The sequence below is a fragment of the Camelus dromedarius genome, chromosome 13, assembly GCF_036321535.1.
Source record: "Camelus dromedarius isolate mCamDro1 chromosome 13, mCamDro1.pat, whole genome shotgun sequence".
Taxonomy (NCBI): Eukaryota; Metazoa; Chordata; class Mammalia; order Artiodactyla; family Camelidae; genus Camelus; species Camelus dromedarius.
The window spans coordinates 51,182,680-51,208,811 of NC_087448.1; the positions used below are offsets into that span (position 1 = coordinate 51,182,680).

A 26,132-nucleotide genomic window follows, 5' to 3' on the forward strand; every position below is an offset into this window, starting at 1 on the left:
TATGATATGATCCAGTTTACAGATTTATATGAAATGATACAATTGCATGTATTTCTACATGAATAAGGAAAATTGTCTTTAACTTGAAAAAATAGCAAAATCTGCTCACATTTCTGAAACTCATCTGTTTTCCTAGCACTGGAGCGCTGGTAGCTGCAGTAAAATTCTGCAAGTGAAACCGAGCGAGAGTGAAACAGGAGCTCTTAGGAACAACGCGCGCTGAGCTGAAGTCAGGCAACAGAAATGGGTGTGTGGTGGGGTCTTGGGGGTGAGGGCTGGCTGCAGACCAATATTTCAGAAAATGCACTGAAACATTCAATGCTGTGGTGCAGACATGGATGGCAAAGAAACTAAATGAAATGTCAGCTGAGCACACAAGAGAGAATAAATATCTTTTTCAGAGCCCAAGTGTCAGGCAAGATACGCACCAGCACCAGGCGGCTACGGGGCAGAGGACAAGCGCTGACCCAGGAACCGGAGGTCTGTGGTTTATTCCTTACCCTGGCCTGGCCACATACCAACTGCAGAGCCTTGGAAAAGGAACTTCACCTCTTGGCCTCAATTTCTACTCATGTAAAAATGACAACAAAAATAAGACCTCACCTGTGATGATCAGGAGAGAGAGTATGTATGCATTTACTTTACAAAATGCTTTAAAAAGCATTTTATTTTAAAAAGTGCCCAGAAAAGATCGCTGACTACCCCACACACATACATGCACACCACTCACATGTACATTACTATATAGAAATAGACACCATTCACATATAGAAATTCTTATATACATAGTATTACAGTAACACAGCTCTCCTCCCAACTTACTTACAGATGGGGAAACGAGGCTGTAAGGCCTTAAAAGCTAATAATCACATAGTAACCCATTATAATGCTTTGGGGACCTGGCAGAGATATTCATTTTTATAATAGTTTATTCATGGCTGTTAAACATTATTTCTGATCTGGAGAGGGGTCTGTAATCCTTGACCTGGAAAACTTCCAAAACCACGTGCTATGGACTCAATTATGTCTCCTCTCCAAATTTCATACGTTGAAGTCCTAACTTCCAGTGTGGGGATATTTGGAGATGGAGCCTTTGGGAGGAAATTAGGTTTAGACGAGGTCATGGGGAGAAGGCCCTCATGATGGGATCAGTGCCCTTATAAGAAGAGACAGCTTGCTCCCTTTCTCCCGAGTGAGGGCATAGGGAGAAGGGAGCCAACTACAAGCCAGAGAAGAAAGCTCTCACCAGAAACTGAACCCCACCAAATCTTGGACTTTCCAGCCTCCAGAACTATGAGAAAATAAATACCTGTTGTTTAACCCATCCAGCCTATGGGTTTTGTTGTTATGGCAGCCTGAGAAGACTAAGACGCCAGCTCAGGAGCCTCTACATCCTGTCTTCACTGTATCCTGAACTTCCTGTATCATAACACTCATCACCTTGTATTGTCAGTACCACTTCTGGCTGTGTGATCTTGGGCAAGTTACTTAAAACTCTCCTGTGCCTCTGTTTCCTCTTCCATAAAATGGGAATAATAATGGAATCTATTTCATAGGACTTTGCCACGTCCCAGTGTAATGATTAAGTGATTTAATCTATGACTTCACCTAGAATATTCTCTGCCAAAGAGTAGATATTTAGTAAGTAGAAGAAGCTGTTTTTAAATACACGCACCCCAAGGTTCATAGCAGCACTATTTATAATAGCCAAGACATGGAAGCAACCTAAATGTCCATCGACAGATGATTGGATAAAGAAGTGTGGTATATTTATACGATGGAATACTACTGAGGCATAAAAAAGAATGAAATAATGCCATTTGCAGCAGCATGGATGGACCTAGGGATTATCATACTGAGCAAAGTAAGTCAGAAAGAGAAAGACAAATATCATATGATATCACTTATATTTGGAATCTAAAATATGATACATATGAACTTATTTACAAAATAGAAACAGATTGACAGACATAGAAAACAAACTTATGGTTACCAGGGGGGGAAAGAGGGTGGGGGGGCATAAATTAGGAGTCTGGGATTTTCAGATACTAATTACTGTATATAAAATAGGCAAACAACAAGGACCTACTGTATAGCACAGGGAAATATATTCAATACCCTATAATGGCCTATAATGAAAATGAAAATAAAAAGGAATATATATATGTATAAATGAGTCACTATGCTATATACCAGAAATTAACATAACATTGTAAATCAACTATTCTTGAATTTTAAAAAAGAAGCTATTTCTGTCGCTGTTGTTTTTGTTGTCATGTGACTACTTGGCTAAATTATAAACTCCTTAAGGGCCTAGGGACCTTGACAAGCCCTAAGAATGAACACAGTAACACAGCACGTAAATAAATATTTGCTAACTGAACTAGGCGATGAGGAAGGAGAGAATGATTGGTGGAGAGGCAAAACATTTTCAGGAAGTACATACTGCATCTGTAAATAGAAACAAAAGCTATTTTCTCAGAGATTTTAAGCAGAAATTTATAAGTTTCAATTTAATTGATTCAACACACAGCCAAAAAGACGAGGAACGAATAGTATAATATTCTTGGAACAACTGTCTTGTGCATAATAAAATACCCACCATGCAATTGTCGGGGGTGTGCTCCATCCTAAAGCCCATTAAAGCTGCTGGAAAAACCATCGTGCAGGTTTTGGTTTTTCATTTAATTTTCATAAAATATTTTACTGGAGGGAAGTTTGGGGTGTAATAGCAATGAAGTGTGCCTACTGCTTTAGGTGACATTTCATTTCATTTCTGGAAACCTGTGGAGATAAATACACTAGTCCCAATGCCTGGGACTTTTGCTGGTGATCCAAAAATGAAATGTCATGGACAGCAACTTATTTTTTATTGTTTAATACCCAACCGTTTGCCCAGCAAATCAGAATGACAAAAACAATAGCTATTTTAAGACGGGACACCACATGCGATATAGAAAACTCATCTCATTGGGAACTTCAGTCCTATTCTTGACAAAAGAGCTATGAAAGTGTGAACTTTAAAATATTCCTCATCACTCTCTGAACAAGGGTGATTATGATCCTTTAATTTTGTTTTGACTCAAATCATAAAGCAAAGGCATGAATATACTGCATGGTTGCAGCCACATTATTTGCATAAACAATCCATATTTCTAGGCAAACCTTTTATAGCCTAAATAAGTCTCAAAGACAATGAGAGCAGTAAGTAAGTTAGATTTAAAAGCAAGACGGTGCTCTGTAGCTCAAAGAACTCAGAGCAAACAGAGAGCCTGTTCGTTCTGTTACCAGGACTGCAGTTGACAATTTGTCAAGCTTATCGCATATCTCAAAACAACAGAGCATAATTCCCACCTCGGACTAAATCATCTAAAGAAATTCAGCAATATTGCCCTGCTCCTTTAAACTACAAATAAGTTGCTCAACTGTATAACTTAGTCTCCCCAACAGAAGGAGAGAAAAAAACTCTCTTCTGGGCCTTTCTCAGTAGCCTTTGGGGAGAGTGCCAAGATAAAAGTTTTCCAGAGACTTCTAACAGAACTGTTTGTGTTGGAAAATGCCCACGTGTCATCTCTGTCAGAATATTCCACACCGATTCTTACGGAAAAGGAGGAAAGAATCGATATTCATGAAATCCTTGTGTATTTTTGTTTGGGACAGTCAAGTCATATGGGAGAGGGAGTCAAGAGAGTTTATTTCTCCTCCTTGGAAAATCCACAGGGATCATCACTGGAGTTTCCACGCATCACACATCCCATTGACAAGAGCAAGAGGTAAGCTAATTAAAGTCTAGAACATGCTGCTTAATTTCTTCATGAAAAGGCCCTCCCTTGTTTTGTGTATATTTGCTCAATGGCATTACCTCGCAGCTCTGACTACATCATGTTGGTGATTGCTACAAAAGATGCGTTAGCTTCTTTTTTCTCATGACTCTTCACTCTTTCCCTGGGTACAACCATCTAGTCATATGGCTTTAAAAGTTATCTGGATGCTGATGATGCCATCCCTGACTTCTATCTCCATCCCTGACTTCTGCTTGAGTTCCAGACTTTTCTATACAATTTCCCACTTGATGAATCCATTAGGAGGAAGAATAGAAATCTCAAACATAAGCCTTTTCAAAACAGAACTCGTGATTTCCATCCCATATCTATTTCTCTTACAGACACCTGCTCACTTGCTCAAGCTACAGATCGAGGATTCGTTCTTGATTATTTCTCTCCTCCATCAGCAACCCCTGTCAGGCTGGCATCCAAATTATATAATGAACAAGTAAAAACTTAAATGAATATTAAGATAGTGAGAAGTTTCTTGAAGACTATGAAACCGGGTGACATGAGAGGAAGGTGTGAGGTCCTACTTTTGGTAGGGTAGTCAGGGAAAGCCTTTTTAGGAAGGTGACAATTCTGTCATCTGGATATACGGATGGAGATGCCCATGCAAAGATCTAGTGACCAGCCATTCCAGGCAGACGCAACAATGACTCTATGGAAATAAAAAAGGCTGCTTTGAATGAGGTAGGGAAGTAAGAGCTCTGGTTGCAAAAGGAGATAGGAGTCTACTTACATAGGATATTTAAAACCAAAATAAGAAGTTTGGAGTTTATTTATCCAAGTAGAGTAGCAAGTCATCAGCAGGGAATGATAAGATCTACTTCATTTTTAGAAGATCACTCAAGATCCTTGGGCACCATAGACTGAATTCCTTTGCATCCTTCCACTACCATCACCACCACGCACAGATACTATTGGTCCAACTGACAACACATACGGATGCTGGCTAGAAGCACAGAGCAATAATATAGAATACATAATTAACTTGGAAGAAGAAAGGAAGGAAGCGAAGGAGAGAGAGAAGGAGAGAAGAGGAAGGCAAGGAAGACAGGTAAACCTTAAGAAACCAGGAAAACACTGCTATACATAAAATAGATAAACAACAAGGTCCTACTGCACAGCACAGGGAACTATATTCAATATCTTCTAATAGCCTATAATGGAGAAGAATCTGAAAAAGAATATATTATTTATATATATATATATACACACACACACACATACATACATATATATATACACACACACATACACACACATAAAAAACTGAATCACTTTGCTATATGCCTGAAACTAATACAACTTTGTAAATCAACTGTATTTCAATTAAAAAAAGAAAGAAATTGGGATGAAAAAACGAACTCAAAATCTAATGGTGACTGTTGAGAGAGAAGCCCAAAATGGTAGAGTATGGATATCAGCCCTGGATGCTAATGGCAGAGGCTTAACTTAGCATATAGGAAAAGGAGATACAGCCCAGGGACAGTGTGAAGCAGGAAGCTGAAAATAAGAATCTTGGGTAGAGCAGGGCCCTTGAAAGGATTTCCCTGTCTGGATAAAGAGGACTAGAAAAACTCCACCCATCAGCTCAGGGAAGGGAAAAACAAGCTTGCAAATTACTGGAAATCTGAGTGGAAAATACACAGAATCTTTCTTGAAATTGAAACCCCACACCAGAAAGAGCATCAGAAGCTAACAATACCCAGGAAGTGTAATAAACTCAAACCTTATAAAACCTTCTCTAGTACTGGTGAACCTGGGCCACAAGGGAGCACATGACTTACATGGGAAAAAACAACCCCAGTGTAACAGAAGCCCACAATAAAAAAAATTGCAAACCACACAAGAAATAAAACCACTTGAAGGAGAAGAGCACACACAGCCATTAGTAGATTTAACACCACATATTCCAGAGTAGCTGACAAAACAATCTAAAAGACATTAAAAAATAAGAATAAAAACTAAAATGAAAGATTTGGGTACTAGGAACAAAGAAGAGACAAGTTGAAAACAAAAACAAAATACATATTACTTTAAACATTTAAAATATTACTTATTCCAAAACAATCTTAAGAAAGAAAAACAGGCCGCCACCTCTCTCTCCCTCTTCGGAGACGACCTGTACTCTGTCTATGGAGTGTGTACCTACTTTTAATCTGAGCACCCAACCCCCACACCTCGTGGCCTTTCTCTTGCCTTTCAATGTAGTTCTCTGAATAAATCCACCTTCACTCAAAAGAAAAAAGAAAGAAAGAAAAACAAAGCTGGAGTACTCACACTCCCTGACTTCAAAACATATTACAAAGCTCCAGTAATCAAAACAGTATGGTTCTGGCATAAAGACATACAGATCAATGGAACAGAACTGCTCAGAAATAAACCCACCCATATGTGGTCAAATGCTCTTTCGATCCCTTTCTTTGGATAAAGGGTTACTATCCAAAATACATAAGAAACTTCTACAACTCAATAGCAAAAAACAAACAAACAAAAAATACAAATAACCTGATTTTTTTTAATGGATAAAGGACTTGAACAGACGTTTCTCCAAAGAAAACATACAAATGGCCAACAGGTAAATGATAAGATTCTCCACATCACTAATCATCAGAGAAATGCAAATCAAAACCACAATAAGATGTCACCTTATACTTGTTGTGTCTTAGGACTTGGCCACTCTCAAAAAAAAAAAAGAAAGAAAGAAAGAAAAGAAAAACCAAATAATAGAAAATAACAAGCATTGGTGAAGATGTGGAGAAATTGGAATCCTTGTGCACCACTGGAGGGAATGTAAAATGGTACAGCCCCAATGGAAAACAGTATGGAAGTTCCTCAAAAAATTAAAATTAGGACTATCATATTATTAAGCAATCCCACTTTGGGGAATTTATCCAAAAAGAAGAAAGGAAGGAAGGAAGGGAGGGAGGGAGGAAGGAAGGGAGGAAGGGAGGAAAGAAGGAAGGAAGGAAGACATAAATCAGGATCTTGAAGAGATATCTGTACACCCCTGTTCATAGCAACATTACTCACAATAGCCAAGAGATGGAAACAACTTAAGTGTCCATGGACAGATGGATGGATAAAGAAAGTATGGTGTATATACATACAATGGAGTATTACTCAGCCTTTAAAAAGAAATAAATCCTGTCATACGCTATAACATGGATGAACTTTAAGGACATAATGTTAAGTGAAATAAGTCAATAAGAAGGACAAATACTAACTGATTCCAGTCATACGAGGAATCTAAAATAGTCAGACTTATGGAAGCAGAAAGTAGAATGGTGGCTGCCAGTGGTCGGAGGGAAGGAGGCATGGGGAGTTACTCTTCCATGGGTACAGAGGTTCATTCTATGAAAAAGTTGATGAAAGATAAAAAAAAAAAAGCTCTAGAGCTCTGCTGTACAACATCGTGCATACAACTAACAATACTGGGCTGTACACGTCACAATTTGCCAAGAGGGTAGATTTCATGTTGTGTAATTTTTTTTTACCACAATTAAAAAATATTAGGGGCACATCTACATTTTAATAAACTATTCTATATCCCCAAAATTCATTCATTAAAATTTGAAAACTCAATGAGTAGGTTATAGCAGGTGAGAACCAGATCAAGACAAAGTAAGCTCCAAATAGATTTAAGGAAATTATGCCAAATGCAGCACATATACAAAGGATATATACAATCTTCAGGAGGGAGTAAGAAACATGAAGACTAGAAGAAAAGGTTCAGCATATATGCAGTAGGGTAACAAGAAGAGAGAATGGTAAGAGGGCAACATTTAGGTCTGACTAGTCACAGGACTCTATTCTCCTGGATATAAAGTTTGGTCCGGGGGTCAGCATATGTCCAAACAAGTCCCAGGAGAATGTTTCCTTAGGGTAGATATATGGTGTTGGGAGATTTAACAGCTTGTCACTGGGTTGCAAGATAATTAGGAGCTGGGTGTTGTGCTGTGGGGAGTGGGAGTAGAGACACGTGCAGCATGGGATGGAAAACTTTGATAATTCCTTGGCTTTTTCCCACACCTATTTTTTTCTTTCTTTACAGAAGCTATTTCCAGGGGAGAAAAAAAAAAAAAAAACTCCAAAAATGAAAGCACACCACTTCTGAGCACCCACTGTGAACCCAACACTGTCCCATAGGCACTGGGAATGAAATGAGTAAGATCTGATCCACAGGGAACCAGAACACGAGGCGCTGAAAGGGACCGGGAGGCAGCCTCCTGGTGTCTCGTCCAGAGCCCTTCGGCTGTGTCTTCCTCCCTCACCACCCTAGAGCACTGTGCGCCAGGCATGACAATGATGGAGAGCTAAATCAAGGTATTTTAACCTCCTCTCGACCCTGGTTTGAGTTCGTAATGAAACGAAATGCACCAGCCTCCCTCCAGTACACAGAGTGGCTCTTGCCCTGCTCTTTTGGCAGAAGCATCTCATTCGGAACAGCTCGGGCTCCCTGGGCTCTTTGTAACGATCGGTGGGGATGAATGTTGACGTTTCACAATCATTGTGGAAAATCCTTTGCTCACAGCCTAAGGGAGAGCAAGACCGCTGAGCACAGAGTGAGCGCCAAATAATCAGGCACAGGGGTACGCTGGAACCCGCAGCCAGACACCCTGCGATGGCAGTGGGGTTTGCTGAGTGATCAGGACGGGGCAGCAGACATAATGATTAAATGGGGACTGCTGAAAATGAAAGAAAACACTGCAAAAAGAAAAAAAAAAGGCACCACCATTCTACACTCAAGACAAAATGAATGAAATAATCTACTTAAATCCCTTTGCATCTGCGTGAAACCCTACTGTAAAGGTCCAGCCACCTGGGTCCAATGTGGGACGCCTCTGATGGATCTCACTCGCTCCTGAACGCCCAGCCAGGTTAGCCAAGGCTCCGTCAAGCCTGCCGCGCAGTTGGATAGCTCCCTCTGCCCAATCCTGGGCTTCCCTCTCCCTTTCATGGGTGTTGGTCCCAAATAAATAGCTTGGGTCCAAATCTCCTCTCAGCATGTGCTTCTGGATCATCCCACCGGCAGCACAACTTAACGCCTCACTTTTCAGGACACCTTAAGGGGTGCTGACTTACAGAAGGCGTGTTAGGAAACTAGCAGCCAGGAGCAGCTGGGAAACGGGGAAAGATTTGGTGTCGCTGCCTTCGCTGGCGCCTGGGGATACCAGCCAGTTGTCGGGTGACCCTTTCCTTAATTTGAGAGATGCCTTCTGTCGGCAAGCCACCACTCATGCAGCCAGTGAGGGGAACAAGGGAAATTTTAGTCTAGGTGTATGGGAAATACTTATGGGAAATAAAGACCGTGCGGTCCTCTGTCACAGAGAATATAGAAGGGAATCTGACTGCTCTTGCTACAGTCGTTTTAACGTTAATGATGTGCTGTAGGAATCTACAACTATTATGTCATTATTTGGTTACATTATTTGGGAATTTAAAATTGGCAACAAATATTTTGGCATAAATAGGCTCAAAAAATGAAAGGGGCTGTTTAATGAAAAAATCAAACACTCTATGCATGAGCAAGTTGATGACAAAACTATAAACTCAAAATGTTTATCAACACTGACCATCCACCACGGGGACTGTATGGTATCACTGATCCCGCAAAAATCAGAAGACACAAAGATGCTCACATAACAACATCCACTCCCAAAGGTGGTGCCTGAAGACAATGACCTAAGACATACAACTGTGGAAAGTGTGCAGCAAAGCAAGACTTTTCGCTTAGATCAAATAACTGCTCCTCTAAATTTTATTCTAAATATTAATTTAATTAGTACATTCATTTTATTCCATCTTTCTTGTGCAAATACAAAATGTGAAGATAGCTGTTCATGCACTGGCTCCAGTGCAGAAAAATGGTTCAAACAAACGATGCTACTTTTACATACACGTAATCAAACACTATAAATTGGAAAATGATTATTTTCAATAATGATTCAATTTTTTAAAATTCAAGTCATGGTACCAAAGTAGAGCACTTGGAATTCATCCTGTTGAAGCTAAAACATCTGACATTCCCAGAGCAAGATGCCATTACAAACTCAGTTAAACGAATTGGTGCTATTGTAAATTCAGTGCTTCAAAAGGTCAAACTAAAGTTATCCTTGCATAATAATATAAATACAAATTTTGATGGGGCACAGTGCCATGGTAAAACCATGTTCTTTTTTTTTTAAAACCATGTTCTTTTTAAGGAAATTTATGGAGCAGAAATGTGCTTGGAATTAGATGTGGTGCAACATAATTTATACTTGCACTCAAGTTGTCAAAGTAGTAGCAGAAGCTATGAGAATTTATAAATATTATAATATATACAGAGTTAGAATAACTGAACTACATATTTCTTGTGAAAAATCTGATTTTGAATACAAAGCAGTATGTGCTTTTCTCTTTGCTGGCTGCCATAGGTAGGATTTTAGAAATATTTGAGCCTTTGAAGAAATAATTTGTACATCTCTCTAAGTGTCCTATGATGGTGCTGAACCCTTTATAAATGAGCCTTCTAAATTTGGGCCATAGTTTTCCAGTTTAGTTCGGGAAATTTTTTTTATCAATATTTCCAATGAATGGAATATCAAAAAACTTCAGTTTTCCAGACTTTCAGAAAATCCCCATTCTGCCCTATTCAGTTCAAAGATAGCTCCCCTGGCCAGAGAAGGTAGGAGTAAACGAGGGGAAAGGGTGAGTGCTTTCTCTGCTTCGTCCATCAACATCACCCCCTCGGCCTGAAGCAGAGGGTCTCTTTCTTCCTTGTTGATGTTCTGACCTTAAAAGCCCATTATCCTTAACATTTTTCCCTCCTAAGCCTCGGCTCACTCCGGCCTTTGGTCCTTCTGATCTCTGTTACTTACTGGTCCTCACCTCACCTTCACCTCATCTCTGACAACAGGTTCCTCTTTCCACTTTTGGGCACGTGCCCTTTTTATAACCGAGTTTCTCAGACAGTATGTGCGTCCTCACTGGCTCCAGATGCCTTCTCCTTTTGTCCTCAGAGGGAACAATACGTGTGATTGCAAAGACAGAATCGTAACTGTGAAAGCTTGCCAACCCCCTTGACTCCCCTCTGCAGGAACAGAATTATAACCATCTTTTCTTGAATTCATTCAAAGCTGCCTTCTCTAAGTATTGAGTACCTGACTTAACCCTACAAGCCTTCTCTCTGCTTAGCCAGCAGAAATCCTAAAAGGACAGGCCCCGCCTCACAAGACGCCCATCACTTCCAGAATACCATGAGGCAGAAGGACCAGGTAGCTCTTTCTGACAACGATCTCTTTAAAATATACCGAGGGTTCAAGTAAAGTGGATGACAGTGAGTGGAAAGAAAGGGGACAATTGCTGGAGACAGAGTGAAAGTGGAATTGATAAGCCCTGCCAATAAGTTATGCATGGATGAGAGAGAAAAAAGGTCGTGAGTCTTGCAGGAGTAGTCAAAGGTGCTCTGTAAAATGGTGAGAAAGTAGGGAGGAAGAGGAGAGAACATCTTTAATATTCAAGAGCAAAAGTTGAAAAAACATCTTTCGATTTGACACTAATTTAGCATCTGCCATTCTCTTACCTTGTATTCCTATTTGCCTCTTAAGCACATTTAGCCCTTCCAGGTTGTCCAAAAACTATCCTGTAAGGTCGACGTGGAGGTAAGAGAGTTGTCCAGGGTGTCAACACAAGCGGATGACACAGCTGGACTCTCATGTCTCCCGGCAGCCCAGTGGTTCTCCTTTCTTTTCCAAGATGCTACGGCTCACGGCATCGCTAATGATCTGTAGGCACTAAAGGACAGCCATCACCAACATCGTTTTTGTATTACAAATAGGCAAAGCCAGCAATGGTTTGTGCCAGTGGCTGTCATTGGCAGGGGCTGAACTGACTAGCTTAGCCTGATAACCTTGCCCCAAGAATCTTTCCATCCTTGACTGCCACACCAGGGCTTGGTCAGTTAGCTGTGAGAAATCCTGAAACATCATGAGAAACTCTCTTTCAGGGTGTTTCTCCTCTCCTAAATCTGAACTTCCCTCTCCTTTCACACTGAGCAGCAACCACAGTAGTCCCCTAACAACTCGCTCTCTCTCTTCCCCTGCTCCTCCCTCCTCTTCTCCCCTCTCCTCTCCCTCTCCCATCACGCACCACTCCTGCCTTGCTGTGGTTCACCAGCACTAAATGTCCCTGCACCCAGTCCTCCACCAACCACCATCACACTTATTTCTCTTAAGCTCTGAAAATCTTACTCCTCCAGCAAATCTATTCATTTACCAAGTATTCACTGAATCCTTATCATGTGCTAGGCACCATTCAAGGTACAGGGAATAATACATTGAGCAAGACGAAGTCCCTGAGCTCACCAAGTTTAAATCTATAGTCTTCAAAGCTCTTTACTGACCACATCAGGGCTCCCCTTTGTCTGAAATACCACAGATTTGGTTTCTGTGGTGACATCACCATCAACACATTCACCCAGATTAGAAATACATCCATGGGGGGAGGTGAGCCCCACTTCATCTCACTCCACCATCTTGATCTCTCTCCCCTTAACTAAATACCCAGGCTAGAAATAGACTCACCTCTGACTTGTCACTTTCCAACATGTATGCAGTCATTTACAAAGTCCTGGGTTTTTATACCCTAACAATTCCACATGCTTATTCTGTTTTCCTCATCACTACTCAACATTCTACCTTAGGACTCTCACCATGGGTCACTTGGACTGATGCAACCACCTCTCGCTGGTTGCTCTGCCTCTGGTCTTGCCTCCCTCCAGTCCATCTTCCAGGAGATCTCTCATGATGTATTTAAAATGAAAATCTAATCATATCCATTTCCTGCCCATAACCCTTAAAAAGCCTAAGCTACTTGACACGGCACACAAAACCTTCTATCATCCATCTGTCGCCTCATTGCTTTGCATAGTTCCTATCTTATGTTTTTCCTGAGTTATCTGTGTGTGTCTGTGTCCCTAACTCGGGGGGGGGGTGTTTTTTTTTTTTTTTTTTTATGCTGGTTTGTACATCTTTGTAGTCTCCGTGCCTAGCACAGTGCCAGACATATAGTAGCCCCTTAATAAATTCTGAACTGAACTGGGTTTCTGCCATTGTCTTGCATTTATATGTGTGTCTTATCAAGTTTTCATGGGCCTGTGTCTTGCTTCTTTAATCTTATACTGCATATTTGGGGAGTCGTCCTTAGGACGAGTTTACATAAGTTCCTGTTCTCTTCTTCCTTCCGGGGGCATTGTAGAATTGTATTTCCTCCTCCCTTTGAATTAGGGGTAGCCATGTGATTTGTTCCGGCCAATAAAATATGAACAATACTGGCATGCACCTCTTCCTGGAGAAAGCATTTAATTACCCAGTACAAGATACTGCCACCATCTCCTCCCCCTGCTGTATGGGAAGCACAAGAGGAAATGGAGGCTTCCTGGGTCCTTGAGGGACAAAGGTGACCTGTGCTTGACATGTAGCATGAGCAAGAAACAAATACTATCAATCCACTGAGATGGGGGGATTTACTGTGGTTGAATAATCCTGTGTGCCTTGATCGCTCCGTTCCCTGAGGACAGGAACTCTGCTGATTAGCTTTGTGTCTCCCTGGTGCCACATTCAAAACAGACTAGAACATAAATACTACACATACATTTTGGTTTCTGATTTTTCCTAACGCACAACGTCCCGTTTCCAATATTCCTCTCTCTGCTGCCTCCTTACTAAAGCACCATTTCTGTTCCATTCTGGCACAGTTATGGTTTCCAAAATATAAAAATTAAAATTTCTAACCAGTTCATAATCCCATGTTGATCATGCATGTAGCACTTCGTAGAGAATGGGATGTCTGCCCTCTGGACAGTTCCCACAGGTAGCTCAGCCGTAGCAGCACTTTTCGGGGAATGAGAGAAGGAGGCTCCAAGCACGGGCACGCAGCTCGGAGGGGCAAAGCCAAGGGGCTGTAATAACCAGCTTACCAGGGGACGGGAGTTCTACCGCGCAGGTCTCCCTGTGTCCTCAGCCCCAGCAGATGGCTCAATGACGTGACAATAAATGTAATAAAATTCTTCCTCCATTTGCCTTTATATGCCTTTAAAAATCCTCACTTTTGAGCATATGATTCTATGAGAGAAAAAAAAATCCTCTTTCTACAATCCCTTTTAAATGCTGCTGTAAACAACGGACTGTTCAAAAAGAAAAGGGTTCCAACACAGAGGCTCTACCTGAAAAAAGTGCCTAACATGGACTTACTCTCTCTGTAATCCTTATGGTAACTTGAAAGGCTCATTTTTGCCTCCTCACATAAATGTATTATACATCACTCCAATCTCATTTCATGCACATTGGCACAGAGCTACCAACTACATGCATTTGTTCATAGAGTTAAAAACAAAAAACCCATGGCCTTCTTACCATTTGCTTCTACCTATAACACTTCTAACAGAATGCCTGTTACCTCCTCCGGCAGCTGCATCTCCAAATATACCCTTTCATAGGAAAAGGTCCAGCGAATCATAGCCCATCTGTTTAATATTCTGGAAGTTAAAATTAAGCCTGTAGGCACTGTCTTTATGATTTATGTCTCCTAAAGCCAATTACAAATTTTCAGCTAGAGTTATCAAAACTTTGAATTTGAATTTGAACGTTTACATTTTTATAAATGCCAAGTGTTTCATTTTGGAGGAAAATGTGTCTACATTTACCATAAATACAATGTAATTTCCTAAAGATGCTTTCTGAAAGACAAACAAATCTTCAAGTTAAAAATAAGCTTATAGTGGGCTGGGGGAGGGCAAAGCTCAGTGGTAGAACACATGCTTAGCACGCACGAGGTCATGGGTTCAATCCCTAGTACCTCCAATAAAAAATAAATAAACGATAAAAACCTAATTAGCACCCTTCAAAACAGAAAGTAAATAAAAACAATTTTTTTAAATAAGCTAATAGGCACAGGGAACTAGTCATTGGCTTGTAGTAGCCTGTAATGAAAAAGAATATGAAAAGGAATATATATATATATATATATATATATATATATATATATATATATATATATATTCAGCTATATATATATATATATATAGCTGAATCACTATGCTGCACACCAGAAACTAATACAACATTGTAAATCAACTATGCTTCAATTAAAAAAGTTAAAAAAATAAGCTTATAAAATTTTTATAATGTTAAACAAAACGAATCTAAGGAAGAATCTCATTTTTTTTCAACCTAAACAAAGTGTTTAGGAACTACAGGGAATATTTCTTCAGTGTAAAAATACATAAAACAAACCTGTGCACTCTGGTCTATACTCTGAAGGGAGTAAGATCTCCGGCTCCGTATCGCCCATAACGATGCCTAGCAGAAGTCCCTCATTTTCTCATGAAGGGTCATTGGGTGGGTTCTGCTTTGCACGTTTTAAAATCTATCAACATAATACCAAGAAAAAAAACACACAGGAAGAAGATTGATAGATCCTCATACACAAGTATTTAAAACTCAATACTAAATTAAGTAATACTAAATTAACAAGTGTTAGCCACTATATATAAAAATCGATTTTAAAAAATTTCTTCTGTATAGCATAAGGAACTATATTCAATATCTTGTGATAACCTTTAATGAAAAAGAATTTGAAAACAAATATATGTATGCATATGCATGGCTGGGACATTGTGCTGTACACCAGAAATTGACACTTTTTTAAATTGAAGTACAGTCAATTACAATGTAACTGAATGTACTCTAATAAAAAATATAATACTAAATTAAAAGACATAAAATTAGGATATTTGAACATAATATCTTAACATAGAGAGATCTTTTACAAACTACACACACACACACACACACACACACACACACACACACACACACACAAAAGAAGATAAAGAATGGCCAGCAGACCTATAGGAAAAAAAATGGGATTGAGTTCTTCAAATGAAACTTTCACTCAGCATATAAGCAAAGATTTTAAAAACCAAGGGCATACTTCAGGTGGTGATAAATATTGATGTCAACTTTTGGGAAAGAAATTTAAATACATATATTAAAACCCCTATAAATGTAGATTCCCTTAAACCACCAGTTCTAATTCAAGGTGTTTGTCCCCATACAATCATTAGATAAGTGTCTATAAGGATTTTTATCACAGAGATTTTGACACAAATCCTAATATAAAAAAATCTGGAAGGATGCATACCAAAATATTATCTGTGATTATCTACAAATAAAACTTTAAAAAAATCACTAGTATTTTTTTCTTTTTTTCTACTTATCTATATGTCTAAAGTTTCTGTAAAAACACCTATTACTTCTGAAGCATTCATTTTCATTCTCTTTTTCAGAAAAATGTATTTTAAAAGCATAGAAAGGGTGATTGGAACTTTGGGATTCCTCATCAGGGTTACCCACAAGTCAAATTTTATTCCAACTGAGAGCGGATTAAATGTGAAAAGCAAAACAGTAGGCTCCTTACCCAGCAACACTTGTTTCTCTTCTGGTTACTTCCACCTACACATAGAATTACTCAAAGAAGATGTTTATAGTCCCATACATTTTCTAGATAACTTTGGCCATGAATCCACAATCACTTAGTTTTAATGAGATCAGATACCTGGATAAAATCTCAGGGCATGAAGGTATGGCAGGCAGTAGAAGAGAAATTGATGCCAACTTTCCTGAGAATCCCCAAAGTAAGAAAGCATCTCCTTCCCCTATATTAATTCCTGGTTACACACTGGAAAACAGCAGCAAGTGAGAACTGCCAAGCCGAGACACAAAAACCAGAACGTGACCGTGGGCTGCGAGGTCGCCAGGCTGGCAGGTGCAGGGCTGAATGGCCGCGTGCCACGGCAGTCAAATGCCTGTGACAATCACACATTTACAATCCCTTTGGCAGTGTTTCCAACCCAGACTGAGGGATTCTGTCTTCCCCATATTAGGCAATAACAAAGATTTCAATGAACCAAACATTTTATGTTAGTGTCAACAGCACTAACACAGGATCGGCTGGCAGAAAGACAGGGAAGCCGAGAGTGTCTGCATTATTGACTCCAGAGAAACTCGATGAGCACCATCTGTCGTCAGCACCCCCACCCTTTCTATTCCACACCCTTGCCCCACTTCTGAGAGCGCCCCCCAAGTCTTGGCCCAAGAACCTGAAATCCCAATGTTTCCCTAAATTCATATTTGGAAAGTTCATTTCAGCAGAGCAGTTGGGAACAGAAGATCTCTTAATGCTGCAAAGTATTATTAGTTGTCCAGCTGCAAGATTTATCTGCTCTTCCAACCTTCATTCTAAGACCAAACTCAATGCTGCAATGCTTCTCCTGCATAACGTAGGGGGAGGGAGGTGGTGGAAGCCGACAGTCTGGAAAATCACTGTTCTCGAACTTGAGGGTCTATAAACTGGTTCAAGGTCATAAAAGCAAAACAGGAAAGTCTCCTGAATGAGTAATAGGAAATAAGTGGCATAGAGCAAAGACAAGTTTCCAAAATACCCACAAACCACACACGGTATCTACATTTGTATCTAGTTGACTTTTTATGGCTTTTCAGGAAATGAACTGTCCCACTCTGAAAAAGCAGACGAACAGTATTAGGACATAAATCAAGACCAAAACCAAACCCAACAGTGAATATAGTACTACATTTGATCTGTATTGACCGAAAAAGACAATATTAAAATGAGATCACTCAAGAGCTTTCCACTAAAAACAAAAACAAACCACGTATACAGAAGTAGTTTAAAATTTATTTATAAATTTATTTAAAAGAGTATAGAAGACTTTTTTTTTCTCTTGCTCACCTTTATGGCCTGAATTAAGAAAGCAGAATTCAAATCTAGAGATGCCAAAGCTTCTCCAAACCTGATCTGAGAATTGGATGAGAATTAGCTGTTTACAGAGACAAGCAAGTGCTACTCATAGTTTTTTACCAACCTGAAAGCATCAAACGATTCCCTTCTTTTCTATCTTAACAGTATGGCTGTAATTACACTCCCAGTGAGAGGCGAGACCAATTAGAAAACTAACGTAACGTGTCGCTGGCAGCAGAGATGAAGTGGGAGTTCAGCAGGCAGCTCCTGCACACACACAGAAGCAAGGACAGGGAGAAACCAGTCGTCCCCAGCTGCTCAGCCGAGTGGATGGGCAGCTGAAGTCAAGGTGAAAACAGGGAGGGTGAACGAAGCTGCATGAAGTAAAAAGCATCTCATGTGGTTTTTCGAGGTCAGTTGACAAAGGCCAGATGGAAGCAAACATTTCTCACATATTCTGGAAGAAAAAGAAAACAAACATTAGTGCCAGCTACAAAATAATATCCAAAGTTTCTGTTAGCCTAAAATGAACTTCCATAAACTGACTATACGTCAATGAATAAATATATATATATACACACAAAAAATTAAAATTAAAAAAATAAAATGAAGTCCCTCCAAAGAACACTCTGACCTCATGACTCTTTTCTTCAATGATTTAAAGGCCCAGTGAAATGATTTAATTTTCAGCTTCCATTGCATTTGATTTACAAAATGGTCTCTGTCAACAGTGCAATGGCTTGTGGAATGACAGCTCGTCAGCTGTGTTCTGAGAGATAGGCTAACATGGGTCACAGCTAATAGTGTGCACAAATATTGTCATCCACCTCCACAGTTACAGCGAGGATGGGACAAACACAGTGTGGAGCAGAGCAATTTAAATGGAAATGTATGGAGTAGAGGTGCACTGTACTATACAGCAGGAAGGTGACCTCTAGGGGGACCTTGAGGGAAGGAGACGGACTACATGAGTCCCCTCCCCCTACCATGTGCAAAGGGTCAAGACATCTCCACTAGGCCTCCCAGGATGCCAAGGTCCACCTGGGATTCAGACTATTGCTGCTCTAACATTCTGGGAAACGAAAATCTCAGGTTGCCTCATAGATCTTGGCAAATCCTTAGGTGTCCCTGAAGACACAGGATTCCGAGTTTCCCTAGCATCTCAAAGGGTCTCACCCACTGGTATCAGAAAAATGATCATCTGAAGTGATCCTTTAAATGTCCCACGCTAGGTGCATTATGAAAAGAAACAAAGGACCCTAGAAAACCAATTTTTTTGAATATAAATGCAATTTTAAGTAATTAAGGAATAAATATGTATTAAGCAATCCAAGAAGAATGTGATTTAAATTAGAAAAAGCTTCAAAAATAAAGATTAGTCTAATTTGTCTATCTAAAACACACTTATCAAAGGCCTACTAGTTAAGTGTCTCATAATGATGTTTCAAAAAAACAAGTTTTTCTTTCTTTGGCTTCCATCACAGTTTGATCAGATTTTCTGCCTTCCTCCTTGCCTTCTCTGTCTTTGGCTTCTTACTGACTCCAGCATTTCCTCCAAGCCCCATCTGTGAGCTCTGCTCTCTTATCCTTTGTGGGAGCTCAATCGTCATCCATCAACATCTAAATACATGACACGTTCTAAATATATCCCGCATACTAACCTCTGATCCACTTGTTCTTTATAAAACACATGCGGGATAAAAGTGTAGTCTGTGGCTTTCCCTTTTGCTTTTCTATGCCGTCCTTTGATGAGCAGATGTTTTACTTTACTGTATATTTATCATTTATGTTTGGTTTATACTTTGGGTTTTACGAAATCCTCCCTCGCTCAATTTTATAAAGAATCTATTTTCTTCTAAAATTTAAAAGGTTCTTCCTTTCCATTTATAAGCTTAAATCCACCTGGAATTGATTTTTTTATGATTTCACGTGGGTACTCAATTGTCCCAACGGTGTTTATTGAAGAGTCTGTTTTCCCAGTGGTGGGCTCTGCCTTTGGTTCTACATCAAATTTCTATAAGTGGTTGGGTCTGCCTGTGTCAGTTCCAAACCACATTAAATGTTTAATTAACTCCCCAATGTATTTCTTTATCTTCAGGAGTAGATTGGCTGTATTCTTGATTCTTTGCTGTGATTAGAATTTAACTAAATCAATAGGTTATTTGAGAAGTCATTCTTATCCAGTAACAAGGTAGAATTCCATTTATTTATTCCTTAATGTCTTTCTGTAAAATTGTATATATTTTTAGAAAGTAATGTACATCTTTTGTTTTACCTTTTTATTAGTTTTTTTAATTATTCTCAATGTGTAGAGAGAAGGTTAGTTTTTATATACTAATCCTATATCTACCACTATTGTTAGGCCCTTATTTATTCTAATAATTTGAATATAAATCCTATTTATTATTCATATTCAAATTTATAATCCTTTATGTTCATTTACTCTCTTCCATCATCTTCCCTTCAATCCCAGGTATTTTTCTATGAACAGGTACCTTCTAAATTGGGAGAGTTATTAAGTAGAGGAGAAAATGTACAGCCTGTCTCCAAGTCCTGTTCAAAATCTGAGTTTCGATCACATTTCACAACTTATGAATTCTATAAATTAGGATAATGTCTTAAACTCCCAACTAATGCCCTATTTTCCACATGACCCCCACTCACAGATTCTTATGAGTCACTAATAACACAAGATGCAAAGATACCATGTTTTGATTCCTTTCTCTCTCTTGTATGTTGTCCCTACTCTGAGTGACACAGCAATACACATGGGCATACGTTATAAATAAATAGACACCTCCAGTATCCATTCTCCACAAATTTGCCGGCATTCAATTATCTTCAATATATACACGTTTGTGAAATCTATCCATAAATTTTAACTATGAGGTGCCTTCCAAGGAAACATGCATATAAGATTTCTAACAGACTGTCTTCCCCAAAATGATCTTTTGTCCATTATGTATTCATTAAGGGGTGATCTTCTCTAGAGTTTCCAGGTCAGCAAGCACTTGATTATTTTGTTGTATTTTACCAGTTTAAAGATTTCTATCTGTTCCAATTTTTTTTAATAGATACATATACACTTGGGCTTCCCTTAAATTGTAAAACCCACTGTACTTAGTTTTGATTCTGTACACATTGCAAACCCCACAATCCCATACATTCCAAAGCTTTGGTGCTGTTTCCATAATATATGGTCCACACAAAACACATTACACACATATTACAACAGAGTTGCAAGCTTTTCTTCATAGAAATCTGTAAGGACATTTCATTTTCAGAAAATGCCTTTGCTGTAGGGTATTAAAAAATCATTTTCTAGTGAAAAATTAAATACCGGTCTCTTTGATGTGCTAGTTTCACTGAAAGAATATATTACTAGAGAATGCGTCCTATTTTTACGACCATAGTTCACTGAAAATCTTCCTGAAAAAAAAATATTCATTTGTTTTTTGCTGTAGGTCTGGGCAAAGAGTAATATTAAAAAAAAAAAAAAAAAAAAAAAAAAAAAAAAAAAAGCCTTGAAGTCCAGGCAATCACGGAGCAAACAAAGGACAGGTGTCATTTTTTATTGTGACTGGCATTGGCTGGAGCTGAAATCAGGACTTCCTCCCTCTCTCAGAAGCTATTGTGGAATTTACAGTAATCACCCTGGCTGACTGCCCCTCACACAGCTGAACAGCCCACCAAAAAAATAACATCTGGGGAGAAGGCCACAGCATATTTTTTAAATTCTCATTGTTTTTTTTCTTCAGCTTTGAAAGATTTTTTTTTTTTGAGTAAAAAAAATAAATAAAACTCACCCAGCTGTTACGACTATTCATATTCCAACGGCCTCCAAAGCCCTGGAGGCCACCTGCTTGGCCTTCACCTTGACGTTGGTCCAGAAAAGCATGATTTACCCTTTAAAACAATGAAAAATGTGTGTAAGTGGAAAGCTTGCTGCAGGGCGGAGAGAGTTCTGAGACCCTAATGCTCTGTCTGAACGGACTGTGGGGATGGCTGGCCCCGCTCAGGTCAGGAGTCTACAGAAACTTCTCTTCCCATTAACCACGTGATATGCTGTTAACAGTCCTCTGCTGGAGCAGCTGCCAGTCTTGGCTCAGGCCCAAAGGGGGCATAAATCCTTCACTTTAGACTTTCACTCACCCACCTCTACCCGGTCTTCAACAGCCTTGACCACCCCAGCAACCGCACCCCTAAGGGCCATGACGGCCGTGAACCCCGGAGGTGGAGGAAACATAGAAGCTTTGGGAAGAACTGAAACATGAAAGGAAATCAAAAATAGCTCTGTGGTCACAAGACAGATGCCCCTCCCATCTAGCCTGTGCCCCACTGCCAGTCTCACTAAAGTCAATCCCATAAGCGAAAAGCAGAAGGAGAAGAGGAAGAGAATGTGGGGAGGGGAAACTTCAAAAGAAGGAAGGGGTACATCTTCAATCGTACCTGCAGCAACCAATTTCAGAAATTAAGTTTAATATATAGGAGGTAAAACTACAAAGAAAGGCAAGAAGTGATGATCCCAAGAGTCAGAAGAAGTTACCAGTAGGATGATGGTTATATTCTGTTTCTGGAGCTGGCTACCCGGGTGTCCATGTTATTTTATTTTATTTTTTTTACCTTGAGCACACGTACTTATTTTTCTATTCATAAATATATGCATATAAGTATGTATTCTTTACATAACAGGAATCATATAGGTTTTTTTTACTTTTTGGGGGTTTTTTAATTATTATTTTTTATTGAAGTGTAGTTGATTTACAATGTTAATTTCAGGTGTACAGCAAAGCGATTCAGTTATACATATAATTTTTTTTTCAGTTTCTTTTCCATTATGGCTCATTACAAGAAATTGAGTATAGTTCCCTGTGCTATACAGTAGGTCCTTGTTGTTTATCTATTTTATATACAGTAATGTGTATCTGTTAATCCCAAATTCCTAATCTATCCCTTCCCCTTCCTTCCCCTGACTGGTAACCACAGTTTGTCTTCTGTCTGTGAGCCTATTTCTGGTTTGTAAATAAAACATGTATCTTTTTTTTTCATATTCCACACATAAACAACATCATATGATATTTGTCTCCCTCTGACTTATTTCACTTAATATGACAACCTCTAGGTCCATCCATGTTGCTGCAAATGGCATTATTTCACTCTTTTTATGGCTGAGTAGTATTCTATTGTATAAACATACCACATCTTCTTTATCCAGTTATCTGTCAATAGACATTTAGGTTGCTTCCATGTCTTGGCTATTGTAAATAGTGCTGCTATGAACATTGGGGTGCATGTGTCTTTCTGAATTACAGTTTTCTCTGGATATTCGCCCAGGAGTGGGATTGCTGGATAATATGGTAAGTCTATTTTTAGTTTTTTAAGGAACCTCCATACTGTTTTCCACAACGGGTGCACCAAACTACTTCCCACCAACAGTGTAGGAGGGTTCCTTTGTCTCCACAATGGGTATCCATGTTCTAATTCATCATTCTAAATATTTGTTTCATGGACTCTTCTGTGTTGTACCTCTTATAATTTTAAAATTTAAAAAAGAAAATTAAAGGCAACACCATGCTCTGAGATGCCCACGTATGGCTGAATGGAGTCAGGAACACGGAGGCTGGAGAAATAGCATTGGAGTAGGTACCTATGATGTCAATGGATTATTGAGGCATGTGGTTGGAGTGGGTGGCTGTAAGCCACCAACTGTGGGAGATTTGGGAACTTTGAGGATAAGGACTGCTGAGTGGCATGGTCAGAGGCTGGAGAGTTTTACATCTCCGGGCTCAGTGTACCAGATAAAATGCCAACTGCACGTTGACTCAGGTTAGTCTCTGGCTTACAGGGTTGCTGTTTTCTCAACGTCAAGCGCCATCCGGCAGTGGCTACATCTTAGTCATTAGAAAGCCTTTTTCCCTCTCACCATGGAATCTACCCAGGCGCCATATTCTGGTCAGCCCGGTTCGCTGCAGAGCTGGAAGTTTGTCACCTTTTCTAGACTTCTTAGCATGTAAACTGAGGTATGACACCTGAGCTGGCGACCTGATTATTAAGGAAGAGAGAGCAGACCCTGAGCCCCCTAAAACTACACAACCAAAGGTGTTCTGGACAGTCCATATGTCTGGGGCTGTTTTTATCCAGTCTTTCCATCAGTAACAAAGATGGGATTTCCCTCAACATCCCCCATCCCACTCCACATCCAAACCACTAGAAGTCTTGTTGGCTCCACCCACTAAACACACCCTGCAGTCACCCATTTCTTCCCGTTGTCATATTCTATCCAAATCCCTTCCCTCTCCCATCTGGCTTCTGCTTCCACTCCCACCCTCTGTAATCCATTCTCCATGCAACAACTTACTAAACTGTAAGAGGAATCATGCCCTCCTTTTGTTTTAAAACCCTCCCATGACTTCCCATTTGTGTTAGAATAAAATCACTGGCTTACAAAATCCTCTAGTTCCCAGCTCCTGCCTACCTTTCCTACCTCATTTGGTGCTTTTCTTTTATTGAGCATCTATAATCCAATCGTTTGGGACTCAGAAAGTCAAGCTCATTCCCACTTTAGGGCCTTTGGTTTTGTTCCTCTTCTTGATAAGAGGGGGCATCCCACTGCACGTTTCACTCTCCTCTCCCATCTCTGTGTGACTGGCTCTTGTTCTTGGATGTGACCTCTTCACTGAGGAACTCTCACCTCCGATCTCTCCCTGAACATCACCCTGTGATGTGGTCCTCATGCTGTTAAATTGTTGGCTTCTATTTCTCTCCTCTGGATTGTAATTTCCATGCAGTCAGGGACCTTCTCTGTCTAGTTTACACCTATTCCCAGTACTTACACAAAGCCTTCAGAGTGTGCCCTGATAGAGGTGAATGAATGAATGATCCAGGTTCACGGTCCCCACCTCCGCCTGCTTCTGTGACAGCAACTGCATCGTGAAACCACCCATGGTGGTGAGTGCAGCTCACTGTCCACTGCCCTCAGTTCACTCAAACACTGAAGACCGACGACTTGTCATGTACACGATGTGATTCACTGTTGAGTATGTTACTAAGAGGACAGCACAGCGGGTCAGCTAGAGATCATGGGGTGGTAAAGAGATTGCCTTTTCAATTTCTAACGAGAATTCAAATAGGTAGGGAAAATGTACCAATTTATACTTTTGTTTACTAGTGTTAGAAAGCTAGAAATGTTACAAACATTTCATTGCTGTTGAACTAGTGCTCTGGATTTTCTTCCAAGGATTAACTTGGATAAAAACCATTGTTCAAGTTCCAATAAATCAATACAGTTCACTCCAACTTTCAGCTTGCAGCCCAGACTGTTTCAAGTCCTTGACCCCCAGTGCTCTGTCTTTTCCCTCTGGAGTTTCAACATTCTTCTCTTACTCAGAAAGTTACACTGGGTCAGGTTCAGGTACAATCACTATAGAATTCACCAAAACGTTTTTGGGGAATCCACAAGCTTCCTATTAGAAAACTCAGGGTTGCATTTTCTGCTCTGTGAACTTCCAAATGGTAGAAAATGCATTGTCTCTTTGATTCCAATAAAATTATGTCCCTGGAGAAAACCTAACTTACGTCCTCAACACTCATACTATGTTTGTGTTGTTGCCCTCAGCAGGAATGGACACAGCTTTTCTTTTCATTAAAAGACTATCGGAGGGTGGGAAGGGATAGACTGGGATTTCAAAATTGTAGACTAGATAAACAAGATTATACTGTATAGCACAGGGAAATATACACAAAATGTTATGGTAGCTCACAGAGAAAAAAAATGTGACAATGAGTGTGTATATGTCCATGTATGACTGAAAAATTGTGCTGAACACTGGAATTTGACACAACATTGTAAAATGATTATAAATCAATAAAAAACGTTAAAAAAAAGACTTGAATATTTTCATATAAGAAGATGAAAAAGCTCACTAAACTCCAAAGGACAATACAAACAGAAGCTTCTTTCAAAAACTGATGGAGAGCGTACACAATGTTTCAAGGCTTGATTAGTTGTTTCAAAACTGATTACTGAGTTTATTATCCAAAGAGATTTCCTCTTGGATTAAATTTGGATTTACATTTTACTAAACCCAATAGAAAGAACATAAGGTATAGGACATAAACAGCCACCAATATTTAGGTATTCAGCAATAAGGAAATAAAGAAGGAAGGTCAAGGTTTCTATAATTAAAATGTAATCTTTTCCACCTCTAATCAAATAACACATTTTTTTTGGGTGCCCATTGAAGATAATTTCTTAGCAAAGAGGCCTAGTAATGTGACATATCACGGTCTTTAAAAATGCTTAAAGCTTTATAATCCAATTAATCCTCAGAAATCAAGAGAAGTAACTGGCTACTATTAACCAGCGTCATAGAAATACATATAAGGTTTTTAATAGAAGGGCTTTTAAAGAGAAAATGAGAAAAAAATAAAAGACTAAATGGATTTCCAACCTACTCTATAAAAAAAAATAGGTAACACTTACAGTTCCCCCTTACCCAA

At 39.5% G+C, this 26,132-nt stretch overlaps 1 protein-coding gene across 6 annotated transcripts in view; it reads right to left on the minus strand.

Moving 5' to 3' along the window:
• Positions 1-17,550: 17,550 nt before the first annotated feature.
• Positions 17,551-26,132, minus strand: part of EPSTI1 (epithelial stromal interaction 1) — a 78,073-nt gene continuing 69,491 nt past the window's right edge. For all 6 annotated transcript variants that reach the window (XM_064493126.1, XM_010980866.3, XM_031466051.2 and 3 more), the window contains 2 exons: positions 21,440-21,539; positions 17,551-18,090 (listed from right to left, as the gene is read on the minus strand). In XM_064493126.1, coding sequence (XP_064349196.1) covers positions 18,082-18,090; positions 21,440-21,539 — 109 coding nt within the window. In that variant the 3' untranslated portion in view covers positions 17,551-18,081. The remainder of the gene's footprint in view (positions 18,091-21,439; positions 21,540-26,132) is intronic.